At 37.4% G+C, this 13,410-nt stretch overlaps 1 protein-coding gene across 1 annotated transcript in view; it reads right to left on the minus strand.

The window, feature by feature from the left end:
- Positions 1-204: 204 nt before the first annotated feature.
- Positions 205-13,410, minus strand: part of LOC145690942 (uncharacterized) — a 60,161-nt gene continuing 46,955 nt past the window's right edge. Inside the window, exon 2 of the mRNA XM_081766401.1 lies at positions 205-9,789. Coding sequence (XP_081622527.1) covers positions 9,285-9,789 — 505 coding nt within the window. The 3' untranslated portion in view covers positions 205-9,284. The remainder of the gene's footprint in view (positions 9,790-13,410) is intronic.

A 13,410-nucleotide genomic window follows, 5' to 3' on the forward strand; every position in this document is an offset into this window, starting at 1 on the left:
CGAAGTGGCTCAGTAGTAGACCGATCAGTTCTGATATGTTGGATTCCTGTTTGGATCCTAGCTCTCGTTAAGTGGGCATTTAGGTAGATAAACATCCTATCCGTGTGACTTCTTAAGTTTGTCCCGAACCCGATTTATCTCACGTTCTTCAGTCTACTATGTCGTCCATCATCACCATCACCTACTCCCATAAACTTAGAGCAGAATTGGACACATCGAACTATAATAATAATAATAATCTCTATCAAACTAATAATGCTGTGCAGCGCAGAGTTGAACTATTTCTTATTTTTTTATTAAGTTTACAATTACATCGCCTGACATATTAATAATTTCAACAATATACATAATAGCTTCCACTTTATAATTATTTACATTCCAAGAATACACACTACTCACTTCATGAAAAGAAATTCGGAAGTTACTCTGAAACATATTATTTAATTTGAAAAGAAGAAGTAACCATTACCATTGAGTGATCTCAACCATTAGTAATTGGTCTGGAAAACTTGGCAGAAACTGTACGCATTATTGATGTAAAATTTAAGAAGTATAATATTACTGTTTTGAACATTGATATTAGTGTTTTCCCATCCTATTTCGTTCATTGATAGACCTACATCACTAACAGAAGTACTAAAGGATATATCAACACACTGTTCTTGAGAGAAAATACTGTCTTCGATTGAGGACTCTGAGTTCGTATCAACCTTCCTCTTACTTGTTGTAAATGAATTCTAATACCGACATCTCTTTCGCTTTTGCTGTGCAAAGCCTTCTTCTTTGGTTTCATCTTTTCTGGAGTTGCTGTTAGTATTCTTGTTCGACCACTCCTCTTTTTCTCACGGTTGGTTTTATTAAGAGGGGTAGGCAGCCTTCGGATAAGGACGGATATTCTGAGTGAATACTAACACAGTGGAAGATATTGCTGCAAAATATAACATATGTAGTTTCTTGGATAGCTTATATTAGCGAGCTTTGAGGCAGAAGCTCTGATGAACCATGGTCCATACCCTCAGATATGACAGCAACATTCTGCGTGGTAAGGTTGCCTATAGATTTTGCTGGTGAAACGGTGCGTTTCTGTTCAACGAGGGATTTGGACGGTCATTTACTAACGATATCAGAAATTATTCTTCTGTAAAAGAAGCACTGTTGAAAGGGTATATTACAGTCTTTTTAAATCGAGATATGATATTCTATTGTGTCATATGGTGGTATACCCGTCCTATATACTCATCAATAGAATGAGGAGAAATAGGTTATCCTTGGTTATTAATCAGCCAGTCATTGCACACACGATTGTAATGGGTTTTCAGAGGTCCATAAAGCGAAACATCCACCAGTTGCGGTTTAAATGCAATGCGGGTTAAAATGTTCATAACACGCCATTTTGGTAAGCATTCTCTACCACAATGATGTTTACGAGGTTTTCGTGGTGTTCGAGAAGCAATATGATTGGATTTTCTTTCGAATATTTTGAAATTCGGTTAATGTGTTCTAAACAAACACCAAATACCTCAGCAATCATCCTTCCAGTGATCCTTGTTAATACCAAGCTATGAGGTGGTATTTTCGTCAGGAAGAAATTCTTGTACCCTACGCTCGAATATAGAGAAACTGGAGGAAAGCTATTCCTAACTGCATTGAAGGTATAGGACTGTCACTTGTTCAGCACGTTCCGCTCAAGTTACCTGTCCGAATTGATTCTGTCCTCGTGAAGCTATCACAGGTGGCGTTGTGTGTATGGTACTAAATCCAGTTTGATCACAGTTGAAAGTACACTTCAGAGTGAAGTTTCATTTCTCATATGCTGATTTCAAATTGTTGAAAAAGTCGTCCACGTTCTTCTTATTGAAGCTGGTACTTTTTGATAAACTTTTGATTCCAGGGATCGCAGAGATAACTGAGGGGGATGCTCCATAAAACCATTAAGCCAGCCATATCGCGCCTTTTTCTGCACAGTTTAAAATTCTGGCATATTCTTCTTCAAGGCATTTTCATATGCGTAAGTCAAAGTTCGTCCGTGCCTCGTTCTAAGCCCATAGTTCGTCTTACTTGCGCTAACGAGAGTTTCTCACAAAGAGATTTCCTTGAAATATTACAGCATCTCCATTTGAGTCTTGCTTGTACTTTTCAATATGTTGTGTTCTCTTGCTACCTCTCAAATACTCTTCTCTTTCTCTACTACTATCTTTACGGCTTGCAGAATATCACTGTTTGTATTTAGTCTATGTTTATCTTCTTCCACTTCCTTGGCATTTTTCTGAAATACTGATGAGAAAAAGTACTAAATAAATATAGCGTTAGCCAAGCGGAAACACAGGAATTATAATAAATGTACCCAACGTTTTCACACTTGTGAGCAGATAGGAGTGGGACAGTGTCCCAATCCTCCTCAACTAATTATGTTATAATCCTCCCTGTATACCCATTTTAACTACTGTCACTATAAAGCTACGCACTCTGGTGTTAGAATCATACAAAAATGTTCTAAATATACTTTCAATACCTAACTCTTTACTTTTATATCAAATCCTCTATTACCTCTTCATATTGTGAAATATATTTATAATATACATCTGATATAATAGTTATCAGCGGTGAAGGAAAATATGTCTTCGCTTCTAAAACCTTGTGCAAGACTTGGTAGCAATGCTCTTTAAACGTAGCCGCCACATCTGCTAGCAACCGCTATGGCTTAACACAAATCACCAGAGAGGTATATCACTGTCCCACATCTCCAACTGTCCTAAACCTCACACTTATTCCCTATATTAGTGTTGGCTCGCTGATACGAAATTAAAAAAAAATCATTATCTGAAAGTGCCAACGGGGTACATATTTGGGCAAAATTTTACTTACGGTCTTACAGCGACTTCAGTCTTGTAATAAAGTTATAAACAAAGAACTTTACTTTGCTTCAAGACATAAATTACCTATAAGACATCCTTTAGAAATAACATAATAATTGAAATTATAACGTAAATGTATGGCGCACCTTTGTTTTAGATAACCACTCGCTCAAGGGTTATGCCCTCCATGGGGGAAAGAGAAGTGAAGGGTATTTCGAGAAAGGAGTTAAAGATGGTCTAAGGGAATTTCAAGATTTTGTAATTTTATGTCATAAACAACGTGAGTAAATAGGGCATTAAGATCTTTACAATCGTAATTATAATGATGGTGGAGAAAGGAAATTGTACAATGAATTATGGACATCATGATGAAAATATTTGGATTTACATTTCATCATATTGCGTTGTTGAGTGAAATCTATGAGACGAGGTGCGTTTAGACGAGAGAAACTATAATATATTGTAAAATGACGGATATAGGATATTCTTATCCCTCGGGGACTTCTTCAAGCATTATTCAAAGGGATGGGTAGCTCTGTTAGTGACAAAGGAATTATTGTGTAGAATATGATTGTATGATATTGTGCGGAGGGTGATAGAGAAGAAACTTTCTGATGAGGGGAAGATCTTGATGATTCGGTGGTAAGGAATAATGATACATTGTAAAGAGGAGGAAGAGGTAGAATGACTGATGCTGTGAACGATATAAAAATAAATATGAGCGTTGATGGAATCAGAGAGGAGTGGACGATGAGGATGGAGCGTTCCGGAAGTATTTGAGGCAAAGCTTTTCTACATGGAACCATATGTATGGAAAAGTCACGCGAGCATAGAGCTCAGGAGATTGATGTGGTATAGAATTCTGAGTGTGCGATGTTCGAGAACCTTAAGGTTTTGATAAAAAAAAAATGGCGTAGCTGCCGAGACCTAACGGTATGGCCGCAAGTAATCACAGGTCGAAGGAAGACTAAATAAGTGTTTAAGAGTAGGTTTGTAGAACTACTTCAGATTGTACCAGTAAGTCGTTTTAATAGATTGAGTCAAATGTATGCCTTTCTATTGATGTCCTGGACATAAGTCTTCCATCTGAGGTGTCTATCTATGGTGAGTCTTAAGTATTAACAGTTTTGGGGATTCTAAGACAGTTGTCGTTAACAGTGATGGAAGTGAATTACTGTGAAATCTGGAGCGTTTCTTAGGGGCCAGAGATGCTGTAGTTTGGGTTTTAGCAGCATTGGATTTCAGTAGCCATTTATTGCACCACAGACCAAACGTCTGTATTATTGGTTGTAAGGCGTTGTTTACTTAGTGTATAATACTGCAAATTGCAAAAAAAGCTGTATTATCAGCGTATGGAAATAACTGAATATTTTGTGGGGAAAGAGGCATGTCAACAACATAAAACAGATATTATAAGGGTCATAGTAAAGAGCCTTAAATACGGCTGAGTGCATAAATATCATTTGATATTACTGTTAAGGTATTCGTAAGTACTGTGGCTAGACAAGAAATTCTAAATAAAACGGATATATGCGATAAGACGAAAGTGTAGCAGGTTTGAAGGCAAACCCTAGCGCTACACGTCATTAAATGCCTTTTCTAAATTAAAGAGTACCAGGCAGGATGGCTTGGTGGTATTATACTGCTTATGGATGCAGCTGAGGAGACGCAGAATCTGATCGTTGATGGTAATTTGTGGGCGGGAGCCTGCTTGATGGTGTGGTAAAGATAGTAATGAGAAACATGAGCATGAAGTCATTTGACGATTTTCCCTAGAATTTGGTTGAAGATTCTGTTGAGCTGTATCGGACGGTATTGTTGATTTTAAAAAACAAGAAAAATTTGGATGATTTGTAAGATTTAGCAGTATTCGTGGACTTTGTCTTACATGTCGATAGATGTTATTGATTTTCGGGTCATTATAACATTTATGATAGAGGAAATTTGTGATTTCAGTGGTAGAAATGAAGGTAGTGAGTGCTTTGTGAGTATATGTGTTGGGTTGAAGATGGATATGTGGTGAATTGAAGTTGAAATGCCTACAGGATGATAATTAGGCCTAAAATGCTAAGTTAATGATAGAGGTGTAAAAATAATATAATATAATTAGGAAGCAAAGGTTTTCCTTGGTCTCTGTACAATTCCTGATCGTGACGTAAGAGAGGATAAGAGGTTTGGATAAATTTACCAGCTAATGCGTTGAAACGCATCTAATATTGCGAAGGGTGTGATAAGGCAGAAATTGTGTTTCAGGTTTTAATCCACTGTCGTAATTTATACACTGTTCGGTGGAGGGTTCTATGTTGCTGAAGAGCTTCGTGGTTGCCAGTGCAAACATATTCTGTATAGATTTGACCTGAGTGTTTAACTAGACGAAAGTAACGCGGAGGAATTTTAGGATGATGAGGTGATATATATGCAGTTTGAGGGATGAAAAGCTCAATTGCGAGTTGAATGATTGGTGGTAGAGATTAGAGTGGATTAACCCTTAGAGAACCAAACCTAAAATGTTAGGTAAAGTACTAAGCGTGGGTTATTTTGAACCATTCGTGCTTCTTACAGTAAATTTCATACGCTGTATACACTGTCAGTGGCGGCTTTTGATTCTTTCAAACAATACCTGAATTATATTACTGTAACATTAGAAATTTATACATAGAAATACGCTTTGTTAGGAATAAATTCTGTCACACATTGTATTTTGATTACACCTGACAGTCCTTGCAGAGCGGTTTGCTGGTGCAATGCGCTTTGCAAACAAGCTTGTGACAGATTACATACAAGGGATGGATAAAAAGTAATAGCACAATTGTTATAATTTACAAATGACTGTATTAGAAGGGAAAATACGTTCTACATTCTTTCAATGTAATCACCTCCATGTCCACAACCTTCCCCCACACGTATGGAAGGCGCCGTACTCCGTCAGCACGTTGTACTCTGGCTATGTCTCGCAGCGACCGCCCTACGGCATTGAGGATGGCCTGTCTGGTGTTGTATTGTTGTCCGCGAAGTGGTTGCTTCATCTTGGAAAACAGGTCATAATCGCACGGACTCATATCCGGCGAATATGGTGGAAGTTCCAAAATCTCCCAGTTCCAGGCACGTAAACGGTCTGTCACGGTGGTAGCTGTGTGACAGCGTGCATTGTCGTGCAAAATGATTGGGGTCCGTGCCAAAGACCAGGTTGCTCTCTCCGAAGTGTGTGACGCAGATGGTGTTGCAATAACGTACAGTAATATGGCGCATTCACAGTCTGCCCTGCAGGTACAGCATGATGCAGGATAACCCCTTGGACATCATACGCCACTATCAACATCACCTTCACTACTCCCTGACTAGTGCGCACAGTCTTTGGCCGAGGGGAACCGGGATGCTTCCATTCGTTGGATTGGCGCTTCAAACATGGTTCGTAGGATCGAACCCAGGTTTCATCAATGGTAACGATCCTGCCCAAGCAATTGTCACCCTCCCCCTGGTGGCGGTCGAGCAATTCTTGTGCCAGTGCATTACGGTACCATTTCTGCACCTCGGTAATGACATGTCGAACCCAACGTGCTGCAAATTTGCGAAAACCCAGGATGTCGTTCAAAACGTGAAGCACAGTTTTATGGCACACCCCAACCTCTGCCGATAAATTCACGCGCAGTCCACCGTCTATCCACGTCCACCAAGGATGCAAGGAGCTGATTTGGCATGTTGTCCACTGGAGGTCGTCCAGAACATTGTCGGTCTTCCACGTTCTGTCTGCCTTCACGAAACACTTTAACCCATCACGCTACGGTGCGGTATGGCAACGCTGCATCACCACAGGCTTCCCGCAGTCCTTGAAAACATTCTCGTGCTCTAGGACCACGTGCCACTTCAATTTTGATCCACGAATGCTGTTCATGTTTAGTGAACATTGTGTTTAGAGCGCTTCCACTCGCGATACCAATTTGACGCCACTGCTCTCGTTGACTGACTGACTCAACAGCGTTCTCACTCACCTAAGTTCCTCAACTGAGATTGTCTTCTCCCGTGCTGCCACCTCGCGGTTCTCCGTCGCTAGACTGGCGCGTGCCGGCAGGATTGCCTGTACTTTTTATCCAACCTATGTACTTTTAAGGGGTGAAGAATCACGTGTCTTGCTAAAAATAAAACCAGACATTTTAGGGAACTGAACCAAAATATAACAATTGCTGAGAAGGAAATATGTACTGACGCGTGGACGTGGGAAAGAATGGGGAAAAAAGGAGTTTCATAAAATAATATTTACTATTACTCTTACCCGAATCAAAGCTCGGTAGAACGGATAAGTGATTATTCGAGGTTTCATTTCAATTGGCAAAATAATAATAATATTATTAATAATAATAATAATAATAATAATAATAATAAAACGATATTTTTGTGGGCTGTGCCGCGAGGTATCCAAAACTGTGTGAAAATGACCTAGCTACACTTTCTGCCATTTTTGGGGGTATTTTTTTATATATGAATTCTACTGAAATGATTTCCAAAAGTAAAAATGGTTGCTATTGGAAGAATACCAAAAATATTAGCCCACTAACTCTTTTTGATATTCTTTATAAAAGATCATCTGGGCCAAATTGACCCAGTTTTTGTATTCAAAGGGTTGAATGCACTTTAGTAAAAGGAGGATAGGTCGCTGACAGTGTATGAGTTTAGTAAGTTTAGTAGCGAAATATAAGCAGAGGAGGTGCTCAGACGGAAGAAGTAGTGGAAACTTTTTGAGTGAGTGTAATGGGCACATGTTAACTACCCAGAGGATCTAGAATGTAGATGAAAATACCGTGGGCGAGAGACCATGTGATCACTATGTCAGGAGTAGTGTTAGATTAGGAACGGATTGGTTTTGGTAATGGGTGAATGAAGCATGTAGCGGAGGCAGGGATAAAATTGTTAAAAGCTGTTTTTTCTCGGTCTGAGCGGCTATGGATATTAATATTGGAAGAGAGATCAGGTAATGTCGGAAATTATTGAAATATATTGGAATGGGAGGGGAATAGGACGACCTGGTCGAACATAGATGACTGTCATTGTGACACATAAAGATCTGTAATAAATAGTTATGATTAGATGTTCTGGAATATTAGATGGAGAGTCAATACTATACCATGTGTTAAATATTTGTGAAGTTAAATATGAAGTTAAATATTTGTTTCGAGTGAAGATACATGAAATTGCACGTACGAACCATTGTAAGTGGCATCAAAATCGAAGTGAAGAATGTTGCGAGCTGCGTGCTGAACGTGTAATATTCATGGTTGTGCAAAAGATGAACGTTTTGAAGAGTGTGGTTGCCAAATGGTAATAGTTTATGAATATAAAGAAATTGATTAGTTTCTCGTGAAGTCTCGTCTTTTCGATATGGAACATAATGAGTCAACAGTGAACATAATGAGTTCCCTTATGTGTAATACACCCCTATTAGGATAAATCCTTGTTTACTTCTTTCAAGTTAATAAATATTTTGAGTGCCGGTATTTAACCAATAAAATAGTCACATAGGTATCGAACTTAATTATAACAAGAAAGATATTGCTTCAATAAAGTTAATGTACAGTTTCGCTTAAAGCGTATCCACTATCTGGTTTGTATATAATCCTAGTACACATCTTAACAGGCAAAAATGGTCCTGAGTCCAGGAAGCATGGTGTCACCATTCCTGAAATTTTCTTTCACGTTACCACTGTAGGGTTAAGAACAATGAATGCCACGAGGGTGATGTAGAGAAGAATGCTGGTCAAAAGTGCAGTGAAAAAAACACGTTTAAACTATACTATGTAAATATACAATGCATTATAATCAATTTTACGGACTGTGGTATGAATATTAGTTAGTTGCTGGAATATGCCTGTTTAGTGGTAATTGAAACGTGTCTGAAAGTATTGGAAAGGAAGTTGGAATGCCTTTTCTCAACCAATTCTCTACATAGATAAACGACCGCAAGACCACAGGGGCGGATTGTTTGTAGTATTAAAATAAATAGGGCAGCAGAGCACAGAATGATCTCGTACGTGAGTGTGAAATTATATGAGCCCAAGTAAGTCTATCCAAAACAAACTTCGTCCGGTGTTTCTGCAGACCATATACGAACAGTCCTCAAGATTAATTGAAACATGCCACGAATCATTTCCAAATGTTGTCACAAGGTGACAAAATTCTTCATTTTGGTGAATATATCTTGGGCTTACATATGGATCTACAGTAAAAATGGGATAACATCACACAAATGACATTCCTTTGTCGAACATTCTACTGAAGCACTTGACTTGCGATTGTACGATTTTCATAACGCGCGTAAAAGTAGCAGCTTAAATTACATCATGTCTTGGGACGTGTGATGCTTTACTACTGTGTGGATTGACATGTGTGAAGCCAAACTGGAATGTCGATTAAATGACTTACTACACTCGTTGCATGTTAAGGTTTTTCTCCTGTGTGGATTAACATGTGGCTAGCCAAACGTGATTGTACACTAAATCCCTTACCACACTCTTGGCACGTGTGAGGTTTATCTCCTGTGTGGATTGATAGGTGTGTAGTTAAATCAGAACGTCGTTTAAATGACTTACCACACTCTTGGCATGTTTGTAACCTTGCTCCTGTACGATTTAACGTGTGCGTAGCCAAACATGAACATACACTAAATTCCATTCCACATACTCGACAGATGTGGGATTTTTGACCTGTGTGCACTAAATCAATGCTTGACAAATTTGAACTTTGACTAAAGTGTTTCTCACTCTTTCGGTAGGTATGATGCTTTTCACTCTCCTGAGCTAGAATATGCCTTGACAAAAGTGATGGATGAAACCCCTTGCCAAACTGCATCAAAGTATGAGATTCCTCATCTGAATGAGAAATGGTTTCCTTTAAAGTAATACACGTATCTTCTTCTCCGTGGAATGGTAATACGTTATCGCGCCTGTAACAAATTCAACAAATAAGGAAATGTGAATGGGGATAATGAATAAGTAGCAACAAAAAAAATCATTCTCTATATTTCATGATAAAATTACACTCAATTTTTTTTATTACATGAAATATTGTACTAATATGAAATGGAGTACCACTGAGTAGTTTCCATATCTTTCTATTCTCAAAATAAGAGGCTATAGTTTGCTTCAATATATCAAATTGAGCCATCGTTTATACCGTGGCTGTCATAAGTCTTTGGCCGTGGCTGCTTTGAAACAAATGCACAGTACAAGAATTAAATCGAACAGTACGAATCATTTACAGCGTAGTGATTGTAGTTGAGTGGTCTACGCGATTGGCGAGTAATCTGGAACTTTTTCGATCGAATACACGTCGAGAATTTTTTTTTTTTTTTTACTTTAGGAATGTTGATGGCGGTTGACCAGCGATAACACACGCTTTATTACATTCAAATAATTGAATACTTCTTTAATAATTCTTTAATAATAAATTTCTATGATAGACACGCCCCTGTAGTTAAGAAACGTGTTTCGCAACACCCATCACCATGCTAAACCGATGAATTACGTTCGTTAATGGCGCAGAGAGATAAAGCTTATAGAGCATACAGGAGACATGTTAAAAATAGTGATCCTTCCAGTCATAGGACAATAAATCCTAATACGAAATACGAAATAATAGGATGTTAAGAAACCGTTGCACTCAAGAAGTAAGGAAGGCAAAACGGCGCTTTGCCTATTAAATACTTGAATTCCAAAATAATGGAGCAGTTCTTTGGAAATGGCTAAGGTATTAGGTGTTGGGAGAAACATAGCCAAGAACGCTGTTAACTATACGCCAGATGAATTGAACACTTTTTTTCTGTCAATCCTGTATGGTACCAGCCTCCATGAAACTGCAAACAATGAATAATATTGTAGCTTCGGAAATTAACTCTCTGTTCCCGTCTTCTCACGTACAGCCTGCACATGTATTAAAAGCGATCAAAAGAATTAAATCTAAAGCCACTGGTACAGATGATATTTCAATAACCATGATCAGGAAAATCCTACTGCATGTACTTAATCCTATCACTGACATTTTTAATTACTCTCTTGCTACAGGTAGTTTTCCCACAGTATTGAAACTCGCTAAGGTCCCCCCACTTCCAAAAAAGAACAACGCTGATAATATTGCAGACTATCGTCCTATTAGTGTCCTCCCCGAGCTTTCAAAATTTTTGAATATATTGTAAATGATCAAATTCGGGAATACTTAACAACAAATAATTTATTGGATACATTTCAATCTGGTTTTCGAAGTAATCATAGCACATGCACTGTACTAGTAAACATAACGGAGGATATAAGGTTGGCTATTTATAACAGAAACCTGACGCTCCTTACTCTACTTGACAATAGTAAGGCATTTCAAACCTTTGATTTTGACATATTAGTTCAGAAATTATCATTATTGTTTAATTTTTTCTGAATCAGTGGTTAAATGGTTTCATTCTTACCTTCACGAACGTAAACAAAGAGTAGTGATCAATCAGGATCACATATCGACATGGCATTGTATCAACAGTGGAGTGCCGCAGGGTAGCGTACTAGGTCCCCTTCTCTCTGCCCTTTACGTTAATGATCTCCCTAAAATTCTCACCTATTGTAAATACCATATTTACGCTGATGATTTTCAGTTATATGCTTCTTTTCCCCAACAAAATATTAATAATGCGATTGAGATAATAACTACTGATTTAAACAAAATCAGCGACTGGTCTACGGCTTATGGGTTAAAATTAAATGCAACAAAATCGCAGTGCATCTTAATTGGCTCCCCAAGAATTCTTTCTTCTATTAATATCTATCAGCTCCCAAATATAATATTGTCCAATACTGTTATTCCATTCTCTACAGCTGCCAAAAATTTCGGAGTCATAATAAATCAAAATCTCTTCTGGTCAGATCAAATAAATGGAGTTTGTAAGAGAGCATTTGGTGCCCTACATACGTTAAATTGACTATGAATTTTCTTACCAATATCTTTGAAGATCAAACTTGTCAAGGTACTGGTGTTCCCACATCTTGACTATTGCGACTCAGTCTATTCGATCTAACAGAAAATCAATCAAAGCGGTTGCCAAGAGTGCGAAATGCCTGCAATGGATTTATTTTTAAAATAACTTACAGGGAACATCTCACATCTTTTCATAAAAAAACTGTCATGGCTGACGTTAGTCGGAAGAAGAAATTTACATAATCTTACCCTATTGTACAAAATACTTACTACGTCAGAACCATCGTATCTAGCCCGTAGATATTTATATTTATGAGATTTTCATACTAGAAGCACAAGATAAGATAATTTCTTGCTCTCCATCCCCAGTCACAATTCTGATTCATACTCAAAATCGTTTACAGTAAGTATTACACGCCTCTGGAACAGTTTACCTCAATTAATACACAAGGTTTCGACAGTCGCCAAATTAAAAAAAAAATCGGTATAATCCCTTTTCTTAAGTAAAGATAAGGACACAGGTAGCACATGAGGCATCTTCGTTTTACCAGATTATTAATAACCAACTTATGAACACACAACCAATAGGTAACCTATGTTAATTTCTACAGCTTATTCATACCTCTAGTACTGCTATATGCAATATGCAATTTTTGGTTTCTCCATGTTATTTTTGATTCCCCTATTCAATATTATTTTTCAATTTTTGTTTTTTGAAGTGCTTAACCATTTTTTAAAATTACGTAGTATATTGTTTTCTTATGTGGTTCAATACTTTTATTTTGTAATTGTTAATATTTTCTACATATTGGTGGGTTTTTTTAAATATATATAATGTATGCACGTGGCTAAGTGCTCGAAGAAGGCTCCAGATCCTTAACTTCACCACGTAAAAGAAGTCATAAATAAATAAATAAAAAAATAAATAAATACTCGTTTGTTTCAATACTTCAAATATCAAATTTTCAAGAATAATACTAGTGATAATAAATATTATCCGGAAAAATATTTAAAAATTAAAAATTTATTATCGCTCAGGTCATACCATTACAAGCAGAAATAAAAAAAAATGGTTTTGTATAACGTTGCCCATGAAAAGACGAATTTCTCATCTCGATTCTAAAAACAAACCAAACAAAATCGGGATGAGACTTAACATTTTAATTCCAGACGGGACAAGGCTAACTCACTCTATCGTCATGCTTTGGAGATGAGAATCGAGACGAGACGAAAAGTATCGTAAACATTTCTCGTCTTATCTCGATTCTAGAAATAGTATATGCCACTCTTTAAGCAACAATTGCTATGTAGACTGAATCTTATATATTATTTTGCTACTTTGTACTTCAGAGCTCACTGATTTAAGGTCTATGTATATACTTTTGTAGCAAGGCTTTTATAATTACATCTGCAAACTCCACCCGTTAGTTTATTACAAGCTTTAGTGTTCAATTATATTCAGGTCTTTCTATTACAGTTATTTTCCTGGAAACATAAAGTAGAATATTTTCTACACGAAATATTAGCAGAAAGCTTTCGTTTAAGTTAGAGTAGCTGTACCCCTTCCTCGAAACCCCTACGTTTAAGTAAGTTTTGCCGAATTTTAGTG

This window comes from Thermobia domestica, chromosome 7, assembly GCF_964235325.1.
Source record: "Thermobia domestica chromosome 7, izTheDome1.hap1.1, whole genome shotgun sequence".
Classification (NCBI taxonomy): Eukaryota; Metazoa; Arthropoda; class Insecta; order Zygentoma; family Lepismatidae; genus Thermobia; species Thermobia domestica.